Raw genomic sequence first — 27,838 nt, forward strand, 5'->3', positions numbered from 1 at the left:
AGGTGTTCTATTTTCAGTCCACAGACGTACTAAAACTAATATGTCAACAGTGTTCTATTCATATTTCCCGAACCAACCTAAGTTATGTGTAGGCCAATGTCTAAAGATTTATGAACCCAAGACAGTCGATTTGAGACCATCCACTGCTTCCCAACTACTAATTTCTTTTAAAAAAACGTTTAAGCCGGTTTCCTCTCCTACCTTGCTCGCTGGGTTAAGTGGGTTATGTCCTTGGCTGGCATTGATACCTCCTCTTTTGGAGCCCATCGTCCAGGGGAGCTATGGCTTCTAAAGCTTTTTGGGCTGGTTCTCGTCTGGAGGACATTCTCAAATCGGCTGACAGGTCTAACGATAATGTCTTTAAAGCTTTTTATTGCAAGCCTGTTCAGCATGCTTCATTTTCTGTGATTAATTCGCTTTAAACAAGCATAATATGAGCCTCCGTTCTTGCCATAAAATGTACATTTTCCTAGTAATTTATGAAGGAAATTCTTAATTTTATTAAAGACACAGAGGAGAGTATTATCCCACCACATTGTATTCATTTCTGTTTTTCTCCCCCCTAACAGCATCATCTACCACAACACAACCTTCGTCTCAAGGATGATCCTACTCTTCGTCTCCAGAATCAGAGTGTTACATTCCACTTGAACAATCTCTTCACGACTGTTCCAGAATCCATGGATTTCTTGCAAGGCCTGCATCAAATAGTGAACTTTCTACAAGGACTTTTTTCAGTCTTAATGGCTGTCTGCATCATATTATCTATTGTTCCCATGTTTTTTGCTTTTTGATCCCTCGCACAACAAAAGAGGGCTGTTCGCGGACAAGATAACTACTAGGGGGACACTCTGGCTGTTCATTGGTTCATTATCAAGGGCTATATTTCGTTCCCCATTGGCTGTTCCTAGCCTTTTGGGTCTTGCAGTTTTGACTGCGCTGCTGTTGAAAATAAATGAAAAGAGGAAGCATAATGCTCGCCTCAGTGTCTTTAATAAAATTAAGAATTTCCTTCATAAATTACTAGGAAAATCTACATTTTACAGCAACAACAGAAACCTCATGTTTTCAGTTAAACGGTGATGCAAACACCTATTGTGCAAGCATGTTAGCCGCAAGATAAACGGTGACATGCACACCATTAGCTAAAGTTAGGGTGACCAGGCATTCCGGATGTCCCCAGACAGTCCCGGTTGTCAAAGGACTGCCCCGGTGTACCAACGCTTTTGTTCATTTTAAGTAAATGTCCCGGTTTTTGGGGCAAAGGTCAGGTCAATCTGTGAACGCTATGTTAATTTTAAATAAATGTCCCGGTTTTTGGGTCAAAGGTCAGGTCAACCTGCCAGACAGGAGTGAAAGGTGTGCTCTACTTCCACATGCAGCTCTAGTCTTAAATAATTGACAAAGTAATTTATTGGTTTCTCCCGTCTGTTGCTGCCTGCCTGCGTGTGTGTGTGTGTGTGTGTGTGTGTGTGTGTGTGTGTGTATGCACACATATTTACAGGACAGGTCAGATATAAAAGTGAGACTAAAGGCTTTAGTCCTACTTTTATGTCTGACCTGTCCCGGGTTTTTCTTTTCAAGATCTGGTCACCTTAGCTAAAGTGCAGTGAATCTCAGTCTTGCCACATAATTGTGTAACACTCTACATTGCAAACTATACAGTGACACGCACTCCTATACTAATAAGCGTGTCACCTTTGAACTACACAGTAACACTTCATGTTCCATTTTCAACTGTGACACACATACCATTGAGTAAGTGGACCACGGATACATGTACAACTATATTAACAAGCGTGGGATTACCGATTAACTATACGGTGACACATACACCAGAAATTATAGCAAAGTGAACTATTATTGTATGTATAACTTGATATTGCAACCTCAATTATATGTCCTATTATAATTATTATATTATATTTTCTAACAATCTGGATACTATGAATTTACCAGCGCTCCAATCATTTATGATTACGGAAGGTGAGAGTATCTTAAAATGGGAAGGGGGAAGGAGTATTTTATTAATTATATAGCTACATTTGATCATGAAAGTCTCTCACCTGAAAGAAAGAAAAGCATCTTATTACATTGTTTAGGGCCAGGAGGGTTGAAAATATGTAATTGAATAGAAAAAAAAACCTTTTCAAGAGATGAAGAAAATGTATTCACACACGCATTAGCAGATCTTGATGCATATTTTACACCTATGGTATGAAAAGCAATTGACCGGTATACATTTTTTCATAGGAAACAAGAGGTAACGAGAAAATATAAGACTTTGTAGCTGCATTAAGAAAGTTAGCCATTTAATGTCGATCTGCGGGATTAGAGGAAGAATTGATAAGAGACCAGGTAATCATGCATTGTAATAACCCCTCATTACAAGACAAATTATGGGTTCATGGTGAATCTAATCTTCAAGAAATAGTTTCTATAATCAGTAGAGCAGAACTCACGACTAGATGCGCTAAAGCAGTTATATAACGACTAATAAAAAAAAGAAGAAGGTGACGGTATGGTGAAAGTTGTATGGAAAAAGACCATGAAGAAGTCTCAGCAAGGAAGTAACAGGAAGGGAGATGAAAATGTATCAAGCAGAATTTAAAGCAAGGCTCTAGTACAAAATTTAGGGATCTTAAGGGAGAGTGTTATAGATGTGGCAGTTCTGCACACTTAGAGTACGAGAAAAAATGTCCAGCTTGGGGTCAGAAATGCTCTAACTGTGGCATGATGGGCCACATTGCAAGAATATGTCGCAAATCGACAATGATTAAATGTGTTCTAGAGGAAAGGTATCAAAGTGACTTCTCTGATTCAGAAAAAGAAGGTTCCCTAGGATTGCGTGTTCTAGAAAAAGAAGATCCTCAGGTACCATGTATTCAAGAACAAGTAAGGGAGATTAATGGTAGAAAAAGATGAAAACCTGTGTGCACTATTAGAGCAGGTGAAGTACAGGTAGAGTTGGTGACTGATCCATGGTCACATTTTACAATCATTAATAAAAAACACTTGGTCTGGATTCTTTGAAAATAAAACGGGTTCCCATTTGAAAGAACCAGATATCAAACCCCAAAGTTTCACAGGAGAAAATATAGACCTTGTAGGTTTCCGAAAATTATTATTTGAATTCAAGGTAGGGATGCAATATGTAAATTGTTCATTACAGAAAATGGACCATCAACTTTAGGATGGTGGGATCAGGGGGAGCTGGGCATAGTATTATATCCCAACAGTTCTGATCCTATATTAGTGACTCAAGATAGCGAGCAGGAAACACTAGCATTAAAGAAAGAATTTCCTAAGGTCTTCTCAGGTAAAGTGGGGAGGTTGAAAGGTTTTGCTCATAGGATTGTATTAAAAAAAGATGCATGGCCATGTAAAAATAAATGAGGAACATTCCACTGAGTGTTAAGGAGGAAGTAAACCAATAATTTAGTAATCTAGTGAAATTGGGAATTATTGAATGTATAGAGTCATCATATTGGATAGCTCCCTCGGTTGTGACACGCAAGGTAAATAGGCCTATTCGCTTATGCGTGGAACTTAGAGAATTAAATGAAAACATCTTCGTAGACACGTTTTCTTTACCTCATATTAATGAATTGTTGTCAGTAACAAAAGGTATGGAGTGGTTTTTCACCACTGACCTCACTTCTACATAACATCAAGTACCATTACATGAAGACAGTAGACTTTTGACTTCATTCATAATACCCATAGGATGTTTTCAATTCAAGAGGGTACCTTTTTGGCTGGCATCGGCTGCAGCAATGTTCAAAAGATTAATGTATCAGTTGTTCCAAAACAGATTTTGTTTTTCCAAGATGACATTCTAATAATGGGTAAAAACAAGGCAGAACATGATGAGGAATTAAAAGAGGTGTTGAAGATATTAAGGAAGTTTGGATTAACAGCCAAACTAAGTTCAAATTTGAACAAAGTCACATATCTGGGACATGAGCATAGTTCTAAAGGTATTATGCCTGAGACAGAACTTGTAGATGCCTTAATGCAAGCACCTGTTCCTCAAAGCAAAGATGATGTTCGTTCTTTTTTAGGACTAACAGAGTTTTATGCTAAGTTTTATGCTAAGTTTGCATACAACTTTTTGGAGAAAATGTACCCTATCAGACAATTACTAAAAAAAAGGATGTACATTTATATTTTAAGTGTCAAGAAGCTTTCAACAGTATAACAAATTACAGTTGTAAGTCTCCAGCTTTACAAGGATTTGATACTAGATGCAAAAGTATAATCACTACAGATGCTAGTAGCAAGGGGCTCGGAGCTATATTGTCTCAAATTCAAAATGATGAAACAGAGCGTGTGGTGGCATTTGCCTCACATGCCTTAACACCTACAGAGGAGACATTTTCTGTGATAGAAAGGGAAACTTTAGAATGTGTATGGAGCCTCAAGCACTTTAGGCAATTCATTTGCCTGAAGTTGAAGTTCTGACTACAGAAGGGCTTAATAATGTATCTCCAAGGATATCCATATTGTCTATGCAATTATTAGACTATGTTTATGATGTCAAATATGTTCCAGGAGCTCGCAACAAAATCGCAGATTTTTTAAGTAAAATGCCATTACTGGTAAGTGAAGATACTAGTAATGATTGGATGAATGGCTGGTAGCATCAGTGTTTTCTAGGAAACTACATAGTATTGATAAAGACGTGGTTAGAATCCCAAAATTAGGACAAAACGTTGATTACTATCAACGAATACATAGAAGGAGGATGGCCAAATAAAAATATCTTGGAGAAGGAATTAGTTGTATTATGGAAAGTCAGAGATGAATTATCAGTATAAGATGGACTTATGTTGAGAGGGGAAAGACTAATTTCACCAAGAGCATTATGTAGAGAAGTTATCAACTTGTGTCATGAGGGACACTTACGGATTGTAAAAATTAAAGCAAGGGTTAAGCAATCTTATTGGTGGGCAGGAGCACATAAAGAAATTGAAAAAGTAGTGAGAGCGTGAACTAGATGTTTGAATTCAGACAAAACTAAAATACCATTACATACCACAAAAGTTTCTAGTATGTCATGGGAGAAAATTAGGATAGACATATTTGGTCCTGTGCATGATTTGTATGGGGATTGTAAATCCATTTTAGTAGCTATAGACTATTTTTCTAAGTAGCCAGAGATCAAGATAGTGAGAAAAGCAGATGCAGAAGCAATTGTGAATTCCATAGAAGCAATTTTTTGCAGGGAAATGTTGCCTAAAGTCATTGTAAGTGATAATGAAGGGCATGACAACAGGAATTGTGCACCAAACCACTGCTCTCTATCACCCTGAAGAGAATAGTAGTGTGGAGAGATTCAACAGGGTAATAAAAGGCATTATTGAGCTGGCTAACAGCAATCATATGGATTGGGGAGTGGAATTATGGAAAATAGTGGGGCCTAGAGGATCACTCGTTGTGATTCCACAACGTATAGCCCATTTGAATTGATGCAGGGAAGGACTCCTCGCACCAAAGACAATACCGGGTAGATATGCAGAAAAGGGAAGGTAGATTGGTCACCCAAGATAGTGAGGGAACAGACTAAGAGCAACCACATTAAACATAAACAGAGATAAGATACGTCACTTGGTGTGAAAGGTTAATCTCACAGTGAGTGATTTTGTCAAAGTGAAAAAAGGAAGAATAGAGAGTACACAGAACAGGAGGAACTACAGAGAAAGGAAATTCAGGCTGTGGAATCAGAAGCAGTTCAGAGAAGAGGGAACATGGTCCAAAGGAAAACTGGAGTGAAGGAGACACTGTTGTAATTAAAGAAAATCGAAGAGGATAGATACAATTGGCCGAGGAACTCATGAAGTCGAGGGTAGGGAGACCTATTTTGAAACCTAAACACTTCTATGACTTGTAACTATGATGAGTTGAATCTACCCTACCCTGGTACCTTTGATTAGTTATGAAATAAGTTTCCATTCATTTATTGTTATTTATTATTGAAAACTATTTTGTTAAAGGGGAAGATGTGTTGTGTTTATATGTATGTGCTTATAAGGAACGTGCTTAGAATATGGATTCAGTAGGATCTGGGGTTTGGAATGTGGCAGGTGGACAAGGGGAGAGACAGAGGACAGTTGGGGCAGAGAAGAATGTGGCTGATGCTGAAGTGTTTGTTCCCAGAATAAAGTACAGTTGAAATCGACATTGTGTGTGGAGCATTACTTTACACACTGCATGGTTGGAAGATACTGCCACTTGGAGGAGGACAGATACCATCATACCCTTACACAAATTCACAAACACGCACTGGCACTCACTAATGCAGACACGTACATACGCAGAGATGCACTCACTCACGCATGTTGCAGATATACACTAGAAGGCCCTTCACTCCCACATCCCCTCCTCCGCAACATCAATTATTTTCAACTTATCTGTCTCCTTTGCTGTTTTTCAGGTACTGCCTACACACAGTTCTGTCATCTCCCACCAGTAAAACTAATGTGTATGTATACTTAGAGGGCCCACTTAAATAACTGCCTTATTGTGTCCTTCCTCTTTCACGCACTTGCGCCAATGTCAATCACAGTTAACTCTGCACACAGGTGAATGGCCATCTCACACCTCATACTCTTGATCAGGTTTCTTTGGTTGTGAAAAGTAGGGGTGACCGACCGGATTCATGTTCTGGCTTCGGCAGGTATTTCCCTAGAGAAGTATGCTGAATTTGTCCTGGGTTCATATTCCGACACAAAGGCATAATTCAGCAGCGTCCCCACATTGTCTGTATTCAGAACGGTGCAGTAACATGCAGGCAGCGAGCAGGCTTTCAAAGTAAAAAAAATATTAAATGACCATAAATCAGACAAGTTTAAAACAACACATGCTATAAAAACAAACTGTTACATAAAAAATACTTTGAAAACCTGGGGCCCGTATCATATCTAATTCAGAAAGCCATAATGTAGGAAGCTGGCTCTGTATATACTATATCAAAATGAGGTATAATGTGCACAGAGTCCAGTGGTTCCCCAGAGGCTTGACAGAGGCAATAATAGATAATACTAATGCTCTATTTGTGGTGGTGTGGTCGATGAGTTAGGCTTATCAGAGGGTAGTGTTAAGCAATTGTTGTACATATACAAGCAATAGAAGGAATACACACTCAATGACTGAACTCCAGACCAATAGGTTTTTATATAGAAAAATATCTTTTGCTAATTTATTTCTAGAACCACAAGATTCAGTTTGCAGGTAAGTACATAAAATGAAAGCTACTTTGCCTAGGTATACTTAGAACTTTGAATGAAATAAACAATGTATACAGATTTCTTAAAATGGCAAAAAGCCATTTTAAAAGAGGACACTGCAATTTTTACCAGTTCCTGGGGGAAGAAAAGATTGAACAGTTTTACAGGTAAGTATTCGACTTACAGTTCTTATCTCCGGGTTTTAGGTAGTCCGTCGCTGGGGGTCCAAGTTAACCCCAAACACCCACCACCACTAACACGGGGCCGGTAGGGTCCAGAGATCAAAGAGGCACCAAATTAACATTGGCTCCTGTGGAGACAGGGGGTACTCGGAATCCAGTCAGCCAGCAGGTAAGTATCCACAACTCAGAGGGCAGACCAGGGGGGTTTAGAAGAGCACTGGAGGGGCCACAAGTAGGTACCAAACACACACCCACAGCGGCACAGGGGAAGGCTGGGTGCAGGGTGCTAACAGGATGTCATGTTTCCAATGCAGGTCTATTGGGGGTGGGGGGGATCACTCAGAGGCTGCAGGCGAGGTCTGGGGGGTTGGAGGGGGTTGTCTCGGGCACACCACTGGTCGGACAGGGCAGAGGGCTGCCTACTGGTCGATTCTGCACCAGGGGACAGGTTCTACAAGGCCTGGGGGCTGCGGGTGCAGTGTGTCCTTGAGGCGTCAGATATCTTTGTCCTGAGCTTGCGGTGAGGGGGGTCCTCTGGATTCTCTCTGCAGGTGTCGTTGTGGGAGTGTGGAGGGGTCAACCCAGGGTGGGCTCTTGCTCCCAATTGCCTGAAGATCCTTTCTTGCTGGGTGGACCACCTGGACACGGGCTGTGGGCATCGGGTGCACAGGGGTCAGGACTCACGCATCCTGAGTGTGGTGGGAGTCCTTGGTAGGAAGTTTCTTTGGGACAGAGCCGCTGTCCTCAGGAGTTCTTGGTCCTTTTTGGGTGCAGGGCAGTACTCTGAAGTTGGCAGACGTTGCTGGACCCGCTGGACACGTCGCTGTTCTTTTTGCAGGTTTTTTGAAGCAGGAGACAGGCCGGTAGGGCTTGGGCCAAAGCAGTTGTCGTCTTCCCTCTTCTCTGCTGGGGTTTTCAGCTTAGCAGTCCTTCTCCTTCTTCTTGTAGGTCGCCAGGAATCTGGTGAGCTTGTTTCAGGGAGGCCCTTAAATCTGAATTGGGGGCGTGTTAGGGTCAGGGGGCAGTAGCCAATGGCTACTGTACCTGAGGGTGGCTACACTCTCCTTGTGCCCACTCCCTTTGGTGACGGGGGCACATTCCTATACCTAATGGTCCCTGTCCTCCAAACCAATATGGAGAATTCTGCAGGGAGGGGATCACCTCAGCTCTGGACACCTTAGGGGTGGTCCTGGCTGGGGGTTCACTCCACCCTGTTTTCCCTCATTTTCCCGCCGGACTTGCCACCAAAAGTGTGGCTTTGTCCAGGGGCAGGCATCTCCACTAGCTGGACTGCCCTGGGGCACTGTAATCCAAGACTTGAGCCTTTGAGGCTCACCGCCAGGTGTTACAGTCCCTGGAGGGGGAGGTGTGAAGCACCTCCACCCAGGAGAGGCTTTGTTTCTGACCACAGAGTGCACAAAGGCACTCACCCCATGTGGTTAGAAACTTGTCTGAAAGTGGCAGGCTGGCACAGACTGGTCAGTCCTACACTAGCAGTTTGGCTAACATTCAGGGGACATCTCTAAGATGCCCTCTGTGTGCATTTTTTAATGAATCCCACACTGGCATCAGTTTGAGTTTATTGTGCTGAGAAGTTTGATACCAAACTTCCAAGTATTCAGTGAAGCCATAATGGTGCTGTGGAGTTCGTAATGACAAACTCCCAGTACATATACTCAATATGGCTACACTGCACTTGCAATGTCTGAGAATGGACTTAGACACTGTGGGGGCATATTTCTCATGCAGTTATGCCCTCACATGTTGTATAGTGCACCCTGCCTTAGGGCTATAAGTCCTGCTAGAGTGGCGACTTACCTATGCCACAGATAGTGGTTTGAGGGCATTGTACCCTGAGAGGGGTGCCATGTCGACTTGGTCTTTTTTCCCCCCACCTGCACACACAAGCTGAAAGGCAGTGTGCATGTGCTGAGAGAGGGGTCCCCATGGTGGCATATTACATGCTGCAGCCCTTAGGGCCTTACCTGGCCACAGGGCCCTTGGTACCATGGGTACCTTTTACAAGGGACATAACTGTGTGCCAGGGCTGTGCCAATTGGGGGAACAAAGGTACAGTTTTAGGGGAAAAACACTGGTGCTGGGGGCTGGTTAGCAGGGTCCCAGCACATTTGCAATCAAAGTTGGCATCAACACTAGGCAAAATGTGGGGGGGGGGAGGTAACCATGCCAACAGTGGCACTTTCCTACACATATGATTCCTAACACAAAGAGATTTTTGCGAAGAGTAAACACTGTAACAGATCACTGGTGAAGGGCTTGCTACATTTAGCCAACCCCTCAAAACTGGAATTGAACAACGTCTAGAAAGACATGCATAAAATCTACAGAAAAAACACAACGTGCAGCAAATTCTGTGAAGAACTTTCATCACAGAAATGGAAGGAGAACCATATTGCCCGGAAAACATAGCTACCATCTAACATACCCAAGCCTACTCCTAGTTAAAAGAGTCCTGTCCCTTGAGCTAATCACAAGCTCCAGGTATGGCTCCATCTCAGGGCTAGCTGGGATTAATGCACAGTTCTTATTTTGGGTCTTGATTAATGCTGCTGCTTCTTTTTCTCATGGTCTCAGGCCCGGAAACCCTTTTTTCAGCCAGGAATTACACAACCCACCTGGTCTCAGGAAAATGTTCATTCTGCGCAGTGTGCTATACATTCACTTGAGGGATTTGGAGACCCATGTCGCAGGACAGTCTTTACAACCTCCTAATTAAACAAGGCAAGGGCATTGCTCCAGACTGAGCATCACAGCAACAGCAGGAGCAGATTAATATAATCTTCAACATATGCCAAACCAAGCTCTTGGTCCAACATCCCGGCCTACAAGTCTCCTACACTCTCTATTTTCTTCAACCCGAAGACTTTTTACTTTTTCATAGCCCCACATGTTTGATTCATAGGTTAGAACTGGGAGAACTTTCTCCTATACACGTCTCAAAAAGCAGCAACTGTCTTTTACCAATAGCAGAGGCCAACCCAGAAACGAACCCAACACAATTAAGAAACCTTAATCTTGCCCTTGCTACACACGGAGACCAGGAGCCTTGTGAATCGAAAGTAACCCCAAGGTACGAAAATTAGCAAATTCTAGTTATAAGTTTGCCATCAATGGATAAAGTAGGCATTTTAAGATTTCTGAGGCCACAGGGCATTATGAAAGTCTTAGTAGGGTTTGCATCCAGTCTCATGAAGTCAACGCATCCTTCTATTAGCAGTTTTAGTCCCTTCACTGATCTAGACAGTAACACTGCATCATCCATGTAAGTTAGCACAGGAATGGGAGTATTCTTGATCACTGGTACATCTGCAACCTTAGCCACCAACACCTCTTCTTAGCCACTAACATATAAGAGGAAAACAATTTGGGCAAGAACACATCTTTGAGGGATTCCCAGTCCCATCCCAAATAAATCAATGTATTCTTTGTCTGGCCTATATACAACAGGAGAAAGATCATAATGTAGGACCCTCTTCTAAGCCACTAACATATAAGAGGAAAATAATTTGGGCAAGAACACATCCTTGATGGTTTCCCAGTCCCATCCCAAATGAATCAGTGTATTACTTGTCTGGCCTATAGCTAACAGCTGAAAGATCATAATGTAGGACCGTCAAAAAAAATCCCACAAGCCCCTCATCTATTCACATGGATTCCTGTTTCATCCACAATTCGGACCTCACCACGCTATCAAATGTGCAGGAGACATCAATAAATGTTAGGAAAACAACTCCCTGATTTGCTCTAGTATATTTGCAGATCAAGAGGTGCAGATTGATGCACTGTTCCATTGTCTCAAACCCAGTTCTGAATCCATACTGGAGCTTGGAGAGAAAATCTTTATCTTCCATCCAGAATATCAGCCTTTCTAAGATGATCCTCCCAACTATCTTGACCAAAGAGTCCAAAGAGATATTGGTCAACAGCAACTGGGGTTACTACGGACCCCCTTTTTAAAGACTGGAATGACAATGGTCATTCTCCAAGACTGAGGCAAAGCAGTTTTCCATGCCAAATTAATAAAGTTTGCGATAAGGGGAGCCCACAAGTCAATGTTTAATACATACAGATTCACATGGACCCCATCGAGCCCAGGTGCTTAGGCTGAAAAACTAACAATAACTGCCTCCATTACCTCTTCCAGTGAGAACTAGGTATCCTAGTGATAGCTAGGCAGAGGTTGGCCCATGCTCTCCTCGCTCATGTCACTCAGGCTATACACCTGGGTAAAAGGGTAGACCCATTTGTCAGGGCTTGTATGGGTATCCAGAGTTGAATCACTGGTATTAGCAAGATTACAGTTGCTGGGGGTACGCCAGAGCAATGTGGCATCTTTAACCTTACAGACGGTAACTAGCTTTTCCCCTGTTTCATACTGACACTCAACTTTCCCTTTACTGACGGTTTGCTTATATTATTTCCTTCATCTGGCAATTTTGGCACTAGCTCTGAGGATGGCTTGAAAGGCTTGATGTAATCAGGTGCAGGCAGGTCTGCACCCTTAATCCAACCAAGGCTGGAATACCTCTGCACAGGCCCTAGCAGGCTTCATCAGGTAATCTCTAATGGTTTGGCCCAGCTTCTTCAAATTCCTCAGTGTTGAAGAAAAAATTGCTCCAGTGTAAAGCACTTGTTTATCAAGGGTAATTCGGAAACACAAAGAGTGTTCATTAGACCTGCCAAGCCTCCAACTCTCAAAGCTAGACTAAGCCAGTTGTCTTTATTAGTGAGCTCCCCAGTGACCACCACTGTGACCGCTTTCTTCCCTCCGGAGACCCCCAGGGTAATTGTTAGAGGGCTGTGGTTGCTATAAATATTGAGCTCAACACCTCCCTCCACCAGTCGATTCAAACGGTGTCTGGAAACAAAGATGAAATCTATTACAGACTGACAACTTTCAGAAATATAGGTAGAATGTTTTAGTTGGTGAGGGGCCCAAAAACTCAACGACACTGCAGGGATCGAACTCAAGAATGTAGGGGAGCAACACACTTTCCCGGTGATGCTGCCCCATTGGGTTCCACTTCCCAACTTCAAATAAATTAAAAGTGGGGATACTGAGTTGACTCCCTAGGTTTGCATTGAAGTCACCCACTAATACTACGTTGGGCCCCATATTTTTGGAAACAGGGGCTCTGTTGTAATGATCTAGAAAATCAAAGAGCTCGATAAAATTTGTATTAGCACTTGATGAAAAATTATCATTATGAACATTAGTGATAAGCAAATTAAAATTATCTTTCCATACCACCTAAAAGTCTTGGAATAAATTAATGTCAGCAGGGATAACATTAATAGAACACCCCAAGGTTAAACCAAGTGGTAAACCCTGCTGGCACCCGCTCTATTGGTGAGGGCGCTGGCTGGAATTGTGAAACAGGTATACTCGACACAAAACACCTCATTAATTGCCCATGTTTCCTGAAAAAGATTTATATCATATGACCTGACACTTGCCAACCAGCTATCAATTCTTAATCTGCCAGCAATCCCTGTGATATTCGGTCTTAAAATTTTAACTTCTCTTAGCCCCCACTTATATTAGTGGGCTCATCGGAGTTAGGACCCGGCACTTGAGGTTGAACTTCATCATCCACCGAGGGCACACATACTGAGCCACCCTACTATCACTGGCTGGATGAAACGCAAGTGGCATAAGGTACAGGGCTTCTCTCTGCTTCATGTAGGTGCCCAAGTCGATCTTGCTTAGGCAAGTTTGAAAGTACAGAGAACTGATTATTAGTTGGTATTTCTGCACCCCTTGAGATACTATCATGCTTGCCATACAGAATGAGTTCCCCAAGGCTACCCTTGAACTCCTCTGATCTCTGTGGAAAAAACCCATGGGTAAAACGTTCATGATCTTGCCCGGCCAAAACTGAATATCTGTAAAAGGTCACCAACCCGCTGTGGATTGCTAACATTCACAATAATACAGTTACCCTCAAATTTTTAGCCACGGGCCCCACATATCCAATCCTGCACACAAAATATCAAAGCAGTCGGTTATTAGAGTTCTTATGCAGCCAGTGGGTCACTTCATTCATCATCTGCTCCATGAATATGGACAACCTGGACAATTCTGCCAAAACCAAAATTTAGTGACATGCTGCCGGGGTGCAGATGGCAAACGGAAATATTCTTGGTCCTGCCCCATCTCTCTGTAACCACAGCAGAAAAGGTACACAATGAGCGATAATTAGTGAGGAAAGGCACAGTCCGCTGTAGGGCATGTGTGGCTGTACCATCCCTGACAAGTTATCTTTGGCCGAGGGGTTAACGCACATAATAGGCCCCTTAGGCATCTTGGTATTATTCGTTTGTGCCTCATGCCCATGCTAAGATAATGGCTCAGGGGTTATGTTTCTGCCCTGATATGCACTAGATGATACAGCTTTTTGCCACTCGCCCCCTCATCTTGCAAATGAGTTGTTACAACAAATTCAAATCACTCCAGCCAGGCATGTAAGGGCTGAAGGCAGGTTTCCAGAGTAGTCGTTACTTGGGCACCGATTGGATATCGGATTTAAACTGCTCCATGGCATTGCCACAAACTAAAAACGAAGCGGCCAAAGCTACAGGAGGAACTAAGAGCCAGATGTAGGAAGATTCCAATTTGCGACTTCAGTCAGAGCGAGTCGCAATTTGCGAGTCGCAAATTGGAATGTAGGATGGTGTCCCTGACACCATCTGCGACTCGCAAGGGGGTCGCAAAGGCCCACCTCATTAATAGTCATGAGGTGGGTCGCAATTTGCGACCCCCTTGCGAGTGGCCGCATTCACATGGATGGTGGCCTGCTGCGGACAGCAGACCACCATGTCTGTGAATGCTTTTTAATAAAGCAGTGGGGTTTTTTGTAATGCAGCCCGTTTTCCTTAAAGGAAAACGAGATGCATTACAAAAACGAAAAATTAAACGTTTTTGTTTCATTTTTTCAGAGCAGGCAGTGGTCCCCAGGACCACTGCCTGCTCTGAAAAATTTTTTGCAGTTCCATTCACAAAGGGGAAAGGGGCCCATGGGGACCCCTTCCCTTTTGCGAATGGTTTAGCACCCATTTCAAATGGGTGCAAACTGCGATTGGTTTGCGACCGGGTTCGCAGTCACAAAGCAATCTGGCATTGCACTGCGACTCGCAATTAGGAAGGGGACTCCCCTTCCTAATTGCGGCTCGCAAACCTGTTTTGCGATTCGGCAACCAGGTTACCAAATCGCAAAACGCATTTTGTGCATTGCATTGTGCAGTTTGCACGTCGCAAACAGAGAAAATCGCTGTTTGCAACGTGCACACTGTTTCCAACATCTGGCCCATAATTCCTTAAGACCAGGGTCCTTTTGTTTCCTTTTAACAACAGGGGCCAAAGGGGTGAAAGAATAGCTAGAATAGAGGTAGCGTCCACATTAGGAACAGGCTCACATGGCATCCCCATCCCTGCCATGGGAGGACGACTGGCTCCGGCCAGGTTGGGTCGACTTATAGGTGGTAGCTCTGAGACAGAGCCATCAGCAGTAAGAGAGCTGTCGCTCGGCCAGCTGAATCTCTTTGTCAGGAACCCTCAACTCCTGTGCAAAGAACCTCTCTAGGGTCATTCTGCGAGATGTTCGATGCCATCCACAATGTTCGATTTAGGGAATACCTATTTCAGTTTCCCCATGGTGGATAATCACAGATCAGTACTAAAACACACCTAGAAGTACTTAAATTGCAAGGCACAGTAATCAGGAGACAGATGCTCCATATAACAGTTAAAATACAAAAGGGATTGTACCTTATTAAAGCAGATGGATTGTGGACAGAGCTTGAATGAGGGAGGGCCCAGCATGGTCTCTTACAGGCGATATCAGGAGAAGATGGGCTTTGTGTTGGCCTGGGTGCGACCCACACACATCCCACTCAACTGGCTGTTACAGCCCCGCACAGCACATCTCAACATGCAGCCTGCCTCTTCTGCCCATCTGGATTATGGTGCCTGCAGACCTGGTCCCAAAGGCTTCTTGTGCACGTCCCACGCAGATGTCTGTTACAGATTATTAAATATGCCAGGACACCAGTCTCAAAATGTGGACTTGCCTCCTCTGCCCAGTTGGATTATTGTGCCTGCAGTCCTGGTCCAAAAGGCTTTTTGTGCACGGGGGGCTTTCTTATTTTAACATCTACCTGGGAGCAAAACAAAGGCCTAATTTAAAGGGCCATCGGCCCTTTTATAGAGCAGGTATCATCATGGCTGGGAGTCATCTGGAGCCTAACACCTAGACGCCAGTGCAATGGGAGGAAACAAAGGCACACCACTTGTTACCACTTCACAGGTATTTAACAGAAACTATTTGAGGCAGGTTTTATTTTTACTTTGCTCCGTATTGAAGAGATGTGCTTGACCTCCAAGAACACAATATTTATCTGTCTGCATGAGTAGTTATACAAATATTGATTTAAATGGCACCTTCATTTTTATTCAATCCTTTTTATAGCGCTACTCATCCCAGGGTAGGGTGTCAGAGTGCTGTACATCACACACACAGGCACAACAAATCATACAAGTGTGTAAAACAATGTACAGGAAATGTACAATGAGGGTTACAGAGGGTAGGAATTACATATCATCCACACTTGTAGTCATTATATGCTAAAAGAGAATTGTCAGGAGAAACACAAAGTCAGGATATAAAACGTAACGTACGTAGTAGTCTCTGTGCTGACAAGACTGTATTACTTCCCTAAGGAACACAATTTTAAAATAACAACAGATTGAGGAAAAAAAGCGATAAGGATCTGAACCCACGACTTACAGTTTGTATGCAGTTCCCTGATGCAGTAAAGAGATCACTGTGCTATATAAGAGGGCTTGTCACTTATGAACTGGAAGTAACAAAAGAAGTAGCCCAGTTACCTGTCTAAATAAAATATAGGTTTGTGGTCTGCATGTTACACATTGTGTTTTGCAGGAGGCACATTAACCCTTCATGCTATTTTATGAGTCAAAATTGTGACCGGACAAAACACAAAACAAAAGGACAATACTCTTAGAACTATGTTAACAAACACAGTTATTTTAACTTCTATTATATGGGTACACAATGATCATTGTAGCAGGTTTCTTAACCCTTTGAGATATTTTAAAATACAGCCTCATTCTGAGAAATTAATTAATCTAGAACAGATTTACTGTCACATACGTCCTTCATTACCATTTTTATTTCAGATTTTTCAATTTTTTTCAATACATGCATAATTTAACTGTCTGACTCTGCTTTTCAAACACAGCTTCTCGTGACTCCACCCTCTAACCTTGCTGAACCCTGACCACCAATTTAGTATTTGAGTATAGGAGTATTTTTTTCCAGTTCCAGCACTGGTTTGTGCCTCCTTCCACATCCTTTGGAGTCCCTGCATTACTTTGCATTATAAATCATTTTTAGGTCGAGCGCGCAAGCACTTCTGACCTGTTGTTAGCACTGTGGGCCTTTAACCACGACCATCACTTTCACTCATTTGAGGGCTTGCCTTTCAAAGCCCCTTGATATAATTGGTAAATGATTTACTCCCCCCCACGTCTCATTCATTGGACTGTCTGCTCTTCATATCTGACATTGTGCTTCTTCGCAAGCAGGAAGTATACATGCTGTCAGTATTGGCCCACTTGGATGCTTTGGTAGCCAAATAAATAGGCTAATATTTTTGCCAACTTTTCAAACTTTAAATTGGTGTGGGGGTAAATGGCTTAATATAATTTGGTCACCCCGGTTTCTGGGGCTGCTGAATGTTGCTTTCTGTGTTTTTAGGTCGAGCGCGCAAGTGCTTTGGACCTGTTGTTAGTACTGTGGGGTTTTAACCACGCCTATCTCACGCCCTTCACTTTCACTCATTTGTGGGCTTGCCTTTCAAAAATCTCTTGATGTCATTGGAAAGTGCTTTACGTTTTTTCCGCCTTGATGCTGCTTTGTTACCGCCTTGGGGACTGACTGTGAGAAAATGCCTCTTTTTGACATTGTAAGCCCCTACTTTTTGCCTGATGTATGATGTAGCCTGGAAATTGTATTGCCCAGTGCCCCTGCTAACCAGGTTCCCTGGGCCACAGCTCGCTCTCTAAAATTGTTGTGATGCATTGGTACAATTGGATACATCCTTACATAACACTATAACTCCCTAGCTAAAGAGTACCTAGGTACCCAGGGCATGGGGTACTATGGGTAGGCCCTTGAGGGCAGCAGCACTGATTGTGGCACCCTCTAGGGCCATGCATCCAGATGCACCCAGCACTGCCATTGCAGGGTGAGTGTCCTGGTGCAAATCTAAAAGCCAAATTTGACCTGGCACACTGCCTGTGTGCTCTGACCACCATACACTACATTTACCGTGGGTAAAACACCCCTCTAGCAGGCCTTACAGCCCTAGCAGGGTCCACCATATTATATGTGAAGGCATAGCTGGATGAGCAAGGCATAGCTGCATTTGGCAAGGTCCCCACTAGGACCTTGCCAAACCTGGAACATAGTGAGTGACAGAGCACCCATTTTAATACATTTGCTGGGCACTGGTCAACACAAGATTTCCTGCTACATGATGGCCACTCTGGGTTGTTTGGTATCAAACAACTTAGAATGATAAATCCAAACGGGTACCATATTGGATTCATCACTAAATGTACCCAGGGGTCACCTTAGAGGTGCCCCCTACAAAAGCTAACTACCCTGGCATGGTTGTTGACTGGTTTCATCCAGCTGCCACTTCCAGACACCCAATCTATAAACCTTGGAGGAGAACCCTGTCTCTCTGGTTTGTAAAACAATGCCCTTCCTGGGTGGAGGTGCTAACACGCCCTCCCTCAGGAATGTGCACTGCCCGGGCAGCGACTTTCAAAAGGCTTTCCACCTTTGAAACTCTACCCCTAGGTCTGCTGCTAGCAGCAGATGGTCAACCCGTTTGCAAACCCCCACTTTTGGTGGGAGCAAAGGCCGGCAACTACACCAGGAATAAGAGGAGTGGCCCCACTTGATATGCACCACCAGTAAGTTGTTGCCTGCGAGGTGGACACTCCATTTCATTTTCCTCCATCTTAGATGGAAGGGAAATAGCCAATCCGGGTTAGGGAAGTCACACTTCCCACACAAAGTGGTCAGTATAGTGGGGGTAGCCACCCGAAGATAACTGTCCCATTGGACACTACCAGATGCCCCATAAAATGTCCACTAAATTCAGTATTTTGTGGGCACCCCTAGGCCAGATAATCAGATTCAAAAGACACAAAGAAGACCAGCATAAAGAAGATCCAAGGCTGTGAACTGTGAACCAGCTGCACAAAGAAAAGACGCCAAACCCTGCCTGCTGCACCCAGGACCCGACAATCATTGCTGAGGAGCTGTAGGACAACTGGACTGAACTCAAGTAACCCAGAGGACCTCCAGGCTTTGCCAATCTCCTAAGAACTCCCTCCAGAGTGGAGGTACTACTGGGCAACAAAGAAGAAACCAAAACCCAGTGAGGGTCACTTCGCTGACTGGTTGTTAACTCCCGAACTGGAAGTCGCAGCCAGACCCGGCGACACACCAACGACCACAAGGACAAACCCTGCAAGTGTGCCAGGTTTGGCAGTTCGGGCTGGACTGTTCCCATGGGGAACAGGGTCAAGACTGATTTGCATATGGCTGTCTAAACCAGGGGGGCATGGTGAGCAAAATAATTGATGGATTAAACCCAGATCTGTGACTGGGGGTGAATGTTTGATTGGTTCCGCATTCCATCCATCATTTGTGTTTGTTTGTTTTTGTCGTCATAAGTGTGCCGGGTATGCCCAGACGTGGGTCCCGGGCTCAGTATGCCACTGAATTCAAGCTAGCCTGGCTGATGAAGGGTGACACCCTGAAACCGGTCCCAGGATGCTTGTTTCCGCTCCAAGGAGGACCTGACCTGGCAGTTCAGGCTGGACGGTTCCCATGGGGTCCAAACTGGGGTGGCATAGTGAGCAAAATAATTGATGGGATAAACCCAGATCTGTGACTGGGGGGTGAATATTCGATTGGTTCCGCATTCCGTTCATCACTTGTGTTTGTTTGTTTTAGGATTGGTAGCACTGTGCCCTCCAGTGGCCGACCCGTACCAATACTGGTCAGCTGACGTCAAACACCAAGAAAACCAGTCTGACCTGGACTGAAAAAGGAACAGGAGGAACCCCCATTGAGGGACTTCGGGAACACCCTGGACCTCCCACCTGCGTGCCCCCGTTGTCCTCTAACCGACCACTTAAAGTGATCTACCTACAGATCCAAAGGGCATCTTTGCGCAAAGCTCCTGGCACACAGATTTGCTCTGCACCTGGCTGCCCTGTGCCCTGCAACGAAGAAGCGGCTATGCCCTAAGGGTCCCTCACCCCTTGCGACTTCGACACTCCAAGGGGACCCCAAGGAACTACCTCTAAACTGACCTGCACAGACCTTTTCCAAGTGGTCCCCGCAGAGGCCCTGCACCAGATCCAGAGACTTTTCAATGCTGCTCCCGCTGTAACCGGGAGCAAACCAAAGTTCTCCAGGTGTCACGTGTGTCCACTGATGACTTCGACCAACCTGCAAAAGGGGAACTTGGTTAAGCAACTGTGTGATTTTATATGTATTTTTAAAGGTGACTTTCTATTGATTCCTATGGTGTGTAATTATGCACAAAAAGACTATTTTATGAAACTTCAAAAATCCATATCTCCAAAAGTACTTAACCAATTATAATAAACTTGGTCTTAAAATGTAAATAAAAATCTGAAGTATTTTTATAAATTGGTCTCTCATTATTCCTTCGAATGTGTGTGTTGCCTGATTGATACTGTGGGTACAACAAATGCTTTGCACTTCTCTGCTCGACCAAGCTACCATAAAAATTAGAGCATTAGGTGGTCTAGTTTTTACCTCTGTAAACCAAAGTGTGCTTTCCTGAAGCCCCTTCACAGTGTGTGCTGTTGCATCATTGTCCATTTTTTAATGTTTTATTCTTTATCATTAATTTACCATTCCAACATGGCCAACAGTTATTTTGGACAGTAAATTAAGAAATAAAAAAACACTTTATGCCAAAATACACAACCACTGGCAAAGCCTATAGCTCAGCGCCTGGCTGTTAAAGACGAGCATGACAAGGTTTGCCAATACTCGTTTAACTTGCAGTTCTATCTTGCTGTATTCACACTGAAACCAGTGGTGCCAGGAAGGAGTCACTTTAAAAAACACAAACAACCTGCAGCACTGGCAGAAGAAGTAGGGGTACTACAAATGTTTATGTTGGAGAGGGTAAGGGCAAAGGGTTGCGTGAAGCTCAGAGAAAAAGTAGCTGCAATTATTTCAGAAAAGCAGGAAGAGCAGAGATCAGACAGAACCTGTGCACTTTTGGTACCCAGAATAATCCATTTACAACCACACTTTGACAATATATTTTTTTACAAAAACTGGCTTCATCGGGCAACTCACATGGATTCAGCACACATCCTGCGTTCATATGTTCTTTCACTCTGCACTCAAATGGATACAACGTTAACCCTGAAATAACACTCCACCTGAACTCGTAAAGGCACACCACTGACACCGTCGCCCACCCCCCCCGTTTTGAAACTCCCTTCACCTTACCCAAGAGTGAGGAGAAAATTGTCCTCTAGACCCCATCCCGACACTACCGAAATGTGTGGGAGCAGTGAACTTTTCCTTAACTCTCCACTTCACCTTGCCCAGTGGTTGGGGGTTTTCTTCTTTTCCTATTTCACCTAGCTCAAGGGCAAAGAAATCTATTAAAAAAAAAAATTTGAAACAAGCATTGGCAAAGCCGATTGAACTTGCCTTTGGCAAGTATTTGCTTTGTCAATGTTTTTTAGCAATGCTGTTCAGCATGGCTAAAGAAGAAACCAAAAAAAATAAGGGTGCTATGATGTGGTCACTGCAGCCATGTCAGTTTGTAGGGGCATGCACCACAGATCTAAAAAATGCGCAGGTGCCTTGTTTCTCTTTATATTTACCAACCCAAGGTGGGTGAAGTGAAGCAACAAGGACAATGGGGAGGAAGCAACATGGAATCACAGACAGTGGAGGGGGGAGTACATAACACAAGCAAGAGAGAGCAACATGGGGTGCAGGGGAACAGAATCACATGAGCTAGAGGGAACGCACAGTGGAATGGGGAGAAGCACATGGGCGAGAAAGCAATGCAGGAGATAGAAGCACACAGAGTGAGCACAAGACAGAGGTGGGTTGGAGAGAAGTACATGGGTGACAGCTACATGGAGCACAGAGAAGGAGAAAACAGAAAGAAGTATATGATGGAGACAGCTGTAAAACACATGCACTCTCCTAGAGTGCTTCACAAAAAGGAAAAAGAAGAGCCTGAAAAGTAAGCAGCAGGTCAAAAGTTGTGAGGCCATGCTCAGGACAAACAGATAAAGAAGGAAAGCCACATATCCAGTCTTCAAAGCATGATTAACTGCGTATGTAGGTTGTTTTATTAAACGCATACTATGTAATGCAATGAACCTGCAAGCTACTCGAGTCAACTAAGCACACATAGGCCACAACTTTCCATGAAAACAGCAATCAAGGGAGGAGTTAAAATGGCTGTTAAAAAAAAAAAAAAGATTATACAGGAATTGAAAGCCATATTGAGAGAAGATGGTGGTTAGGGTGAGGGTGGTGGCAGTGGTGGGGATGGTGGTCAGAGCGAGGGTAGTGATGGTCTTGAGGGTGGTAGTGATGGTTAACATCCTAGAACAGATTTTTAAAAAAAGAAAATGACATCACAAATACAATCACAGCTTTACAGCATAGCGGCTCTTATCACAGAGTGGCAAATGCACAATTAACATTCCAAGGTCCACCAACATAAATAATCAATGGCATGCTCAGCAGACTGCTTCATTCTGACAGCAATCCTTGAAGCTGTAAAGACAGACGTTTTGTGAAAGATTAAGAGAAAGGGCCTCAGACCCCAGAGGCTCCACCACATTAGAAAGTGGCAAGGGATACTTTCCCTTGATTGACTTTCTTCAGAGGAGATCTGAAATGCTTCTCAACTGAGTGGGAAAATGCAACCTCAGACAAGTGAGTTTTTCTAATAAAAGAATTGGCGCTGCATAGTATTCACATCTAGACCACCAAACATACGACCAAAACAAAGTCAAAGGTAAGAACCACATGTCGCTCTTGTCACAAGTAACATTGCTGATTCAAAATGAAGCAACAGAAGAGGTTCCTCTGCTACAGATCAATCAGTAAAAAAGAAAATTTCTTCACACTGCAAAGGTAAGAAATATTGATCTGAAAACAAGCATGTAAAGACTAGAAAATATAACATGAGAATGTCACAGTATGTCATTCCAATGTTAGAAAACGGCAACTACATGTCTACAACTGATCTGAAGGATCTGTAATTTGTTTCAACCATACCAGAACAGTAAAAACAGTCAAGTAACTGTTCCTCCAGTTGTTTTCCGTCATGAAGTTAAAGAAGTAATTTACAAATTAACTCAGATTAAAGTATTCCATGGTGTGGAGTTAATTACAGTCCAAGTATTTGCAAAACTTTCAATGTATAGTCAAACATTTTCTGAACCACATTCTCCTTTAACAGACGTCCCAGTGATCTACAGTGAGGAATGTCACAAAATTCATGGGTATGATGGCTTAGGGCCACACACATGCCAACCAGTGGTCAAAGTGGGTAGGATCGGAGGGGCAAGATGTGCCCATACTTTTATGATTTATTAAACATCGTTCCCCTACTTTTTGTAAAAAGACAACCGTCCCGAGATGGTTAATTCTGACAGTTTAAGTGCCTCAGCTGAAGTGTCATTTAGGGAGTCCTGTGTGCGGTGAAACTGAAGCAGGGCAGACAGCTAAGAAAGCCTTCCTGCCCGGATGCGTGCTATGAGTTAATCCGCAAATGTAAAGGATGCTTGTGGCCAGTACGAGCTTTAATTGACCTAATTACTCGAAGCTTCATGATGACAAAAACGTATTCTTTTTAATTGTAGTGCAAAGAGTTAAATACTGGGCTGTGAAGCGCATGCTTTTAATTGGAATTGTATAAATATTTTGCGCACTACACCTGGGGGTGTTGCAGGGACAGTAATACAAAGAAATTGTATTACGTACACTTGGGGTATTACGAAAATCTACATTTTGGAAGCACCATTTTATCTTAAACATAGTTGTACAGCCAAACAATGTACGAGCACTCATGACCATATACCTGAAATCAACACTTTTCTTACTCAAGTGAGGGGGTTCTGTGGTGCAGATCTCAATATTACAACACTACGGGAATGTTTTTTTCCTAGAAAAGTGGTGGGACACGATCATATACGCTCTTGAGTGCAGCGTAAGAGTTACAAAATTGAGGAAACTACTCATGACATACATCTGGTTCCTTTCCATCTTCCAGATATTCTGACAGACACTGAATGACATCTCACAAGATGAAGTTGCATCAACTATACATATGCAAAATATTCACACACTGCCGCCATGGATTTATTTACAACAAACCAACACAAAAAATGCTGTGAATTCACATCCAAATGTGCACACCACCTTTCATGTGTTGTCAGTGCACCGGTTAGAAATCTTTATATGAACTTTTCCTCCAATATCACTGATCTCTCACTTGAAGGGCACGTCCATTGCACCCCATGAGAAAATGCACCCGTTTCCACAGCGGATAAGAATGCAGGAATCGAAGGTTGCACAAAAAGAATCGCACACTCTAAAATTAGCAGTGTGAGTCATCAATTCTAGGAATGTAGACATTCACCTGACTAATGTATGGATCTCTTAAGCGGAGCAAACACCAACTGCAAGAAATTCTTTTGAGGCAAAAGAAAGAGTTTTTTTCACGTGGTGTTTCTCTAAAAGCCATCAACAGTTCCCACTTGCTTATTCTTCTCTATTTCTTACAGTTGAATGATATCCGTTTAAGTTACACTTTCCTAAGGGTGTATTTCTATCTCTGTGACGAGCATAAAATAAATAATTTTAATAATATAAATAATATAATATAATATCATTTTTGGCATACCTGTTACCCACAGGTTACTAAAGGGGTGAGATGTTTATCCACCACGTCGTTAATCACCTCCGAGAGGGAACCTAAATACAATACTAAATAGACTTGTGTTCCGCCTTTTGAACCAATGCACAAAGCAGCCTTATAACCGCTCACTGTTAAGACTCCTTTCTAACTAGCTGTTGCATGTTTGACCAGGGGCAGTTAAGTTCTGGCACCAATGGTAAGGCAGCCATGTTTGCTGATACTTCTGACAGCGTTGTGATGAGGAGATGCCACAATTTCATTCCAAAGGGAGTTTCATTCTTTCGTATCAATCAAACAGTCAACTTTCCTGTTTTTCCTTGAAACCCAGAATTTCGGGTTGAAATAGTGTTCCATATAGGAATCCTGTCTCATCCCTTAATTAGATAAGGCAGGCGCTAAGTAATATTGTGGACAGAATTGAACTTAGACTGGTAAGACTTCACTGTCCAGACTCAGAGCGCATTCAACTAGATAGTGATTCATTAGCATTAGTAGAAAATGTGTTGTTAAAATAAGAGTGGGAAGCTGTGCTGTTCACCAGATACTTTTACTGAACACTACGGTGCCCAAGTCGAGCAGTGACAGGATGCGGCACTGAACAGGCGGGGTTAAAACATTTAGTTTCATCTGCTTGCTCTCCACAACCTCCACCCAAGGTGAGCTGCTGCTGAACAGTTATTCACGACCTGTGAATCTAGAGGAGGTTCAGGTTATTGACCTGTAACCATAGTTTTGTAGCCAGATTCTGTTCCAATGTCACGTTACCCACCCACCTCTACAGTGAAGTAGCGCTCAGCATTAGAGCGATGAAGGATTAAAACACCAAAACTATACAAGTACTTCACAAATCACTATCACGAGGGAAAAGAAGTTTGAAGATGGTGAGGGGCATTGTCAGCTCACAGCAGTGGCGTAATGAAACTGGAGGGGACCCCCCCCCATCAAAGAACATGGAGGGGGCTAGACTCTACCTATAGGTTACAAACAAAAGAGTGAAAAAGTTAATTTTTATATGTTTTGTCAGACTCAAAATCTTGCAAAATAATTTGCAGTATATGCCTCTAGAATAGTCTCAAGCTGCAAGACTAAAGTTCGGGTAAATAACATGATTATTAATGATTATGTATCCTTTCAGGCTCATAAAAAGAGCAAGCATCATTAAAAAGAAAGTGGTAGGAAAAAAAAGAGTGGTCACTACTTCATCATCAGATAGGAGGAGTCACAAATAGGTCATCCCTATTTGCGATTTCCTATTTAGAGGATTGCAAATTGCGATTTCTACTGGGTAGAAATTGCAAACTGCAACTGTTTAAATGGCTTTGTACATATGAAAAGCCCATTTAGCATTTCTAAACGGCCCGAAATAGCAATTCAGTCGGTTAGAAATGCTAAATGGCTTTGTACATCTGGCCCATAACATCTTAAAAGGTGTAGTGGGATAGAGTCACAGAGTAAATATCCTTAGAAAGGAGAAGTACAGAGAGTGCTGTACACTGTACACATAACTAGATATAAGCAACAAGCACTACCAATGCAATTAGATCTTGCTTTAAAGGAATGTTATATGGTAATGTGAAGCAATACAGGTTACTAGAATGGGAACAGATAAGCATTTGCATCAAGCAAAGATCTGTAGAATAATATTGGTGTATATTAAAAGGTCAGGTGACAGTTGCACTGTCAAGTCCGACTTAAAAGTCCATGTAGGTTAATGGCTGCCTTCCTCCCGTCTGTGCTGCTGCCAGAGAAAAACAACTTAAATTATCTAGTTCAATGGTTCCCAACCTTTTGACTACTTTGGACCCCCACTTTATCAATACTAGAACCCGGGGACTCCCACTGAATCATTACTGGAATCCAGGGACCCCCCCACTGAGTCATTACTGAAAGCTGGGAGCCTATTCTGTTAATATTATTTAATATTCTCAGCAGTCACGGACATACTGAAGAGGCGTTGCGGCAGACCCCCAGGGGGCCACAGACCACAGGTTGGGAACCACTGATCTAGTTAACTAAGACACTTTAATAGCATTCCATTGTGCTTGCCCATGAAACTTCAAGCTTGGGCAGCTGGATAACTTAACACAATGATCACAACTGTTTGAAGGACAGATGTTTTTTTGTGGAAGCACACAACTTCTGCCCAACCAAGACATGTACCCCTGGCTCCCAACATGTGGGCGGAGCCAAAGCCGCTATCTAGTGAAGTTCACATGATTGTCTGGTGACAGGTGCACTGTAAGGCCAGACCATAAAAGGTTGTCAGTGTACATCAATAAAATATGGAGCAGTTGGGGAAGGTGGGCACTGAGCACATATTATTGTAGAGGGGAACAGATAAGGGTCAACATGGGGGGGAGGGTGCAAAGACTACAAAAAAGTAGCACCCCTTATACTCACAGCTGCCTCCTGTAGTACCTCCGCAGGAAGGGGTGGGCTGCGGCTCCCACAGCAAAGTTGCTACTGCCCGTATCCACTAGAATATTTAACTGGAAAAAATGAGAAAGGCAATAGGTGCTGAGTTAATGAATAAAGAAGCGCTACACAGAGAAGTGCTGAGACAGGTAATAGAAGCGAAAAGGAGCGATGTAGCTGAGGTGAAGTGATTAGGACAAGAGAGAAACCACAAATGCAGAATGCCGTGTTGGTGCTGTAGGATCCAGTAAGCGTGTTATTAATCCCGCCAGACAACACAAACTGCACCCCACTTCATGCCACAATATGCATCCTGCAGCCCTCAGCACTCACTGTGCCTCGTCCACCACCCACGCCGAAGGCCACACGCACACTTTATTCTTTAGCACTCACTTGGACCCCACATTTCAGAAATTGCACAGAACAGCACTCCAGTTGCAAGCCACAACACCCCCTCTGTACCAAGCAAAACTAATGTGTCAAGCCACTAGAATCACTCTACACCCTACAGCACCCACCTTGCACTCTAGAGCACACACACTCAACACTATATTGTTCAGCACTCGCTTCTCACCCTACATCGCTCACACTGGACACAACAGCACCCACACTCAAAGTCACAACACTTACTTGACACCTGGAAGAACCCAACATTCATGCCTCAACTCTTCCTCTGCACATCACTCGCTGCGTAATTGTAATCGTATTTATATAGCGCTTACTACCCCTGACGAGGCGTCGAAGCGCTTTTCGATGAGTAGCACGCTACTCCGGAACCCAACAAGAATTAGTGATGGATTAGTATTGTTAAATAATGAGTACAGTTTTAGTATTATTATGAGTTAATTTGAGCCGCGGATATGAGAGTTTGTTAGTTAGACTGGAGTAATGGAGGGGTGGAGGAGGAAATAAATCCAGAGGTGTTAATTGGGAGTATATCCT

At 43.2% G+C, this 27,838-nt stretch overlaps 1 protein-coding gene across 1 annotated transcript in view; it reads right to left on the bottom strand.

The window, feature by feature from the left end:
• The window catches only part of BACE1 (beta-secretase 1), a 164,468-nt gene that overhangs the window by 124,621 nt on the left and 12,009 nt on the right, over window positions 1-27,838 (bottom strand). The window contains exon 2 of the mRNA XM_069224716.1: window positions 26,882-26,970. Within this exon, the coding sequence (XP_069080817.1) occupies window positions 26,882-26,970 (89 nt within the window). The remainder of the gene's footprint in view (window positions 1-26,881; window positions 26,971-27,838) is intronic.

This window comes from Pleurodeles waltl, chromosome 3_1 (genome assembly GCF_031143425.1).
Source record: "Pleurodeles waltl isolate 20211129_DDA chromosome 3_1, aPleWal1.hap1.20221129, whole genome shotgun sequence".
Taxonomy (NCBI): domain Eukaryota; kingdom Metazoa; phylum Chordata; class Amphibia; order Caudata; family Salamandridae; genus Pleurodeles; species Pleurodeles waltl.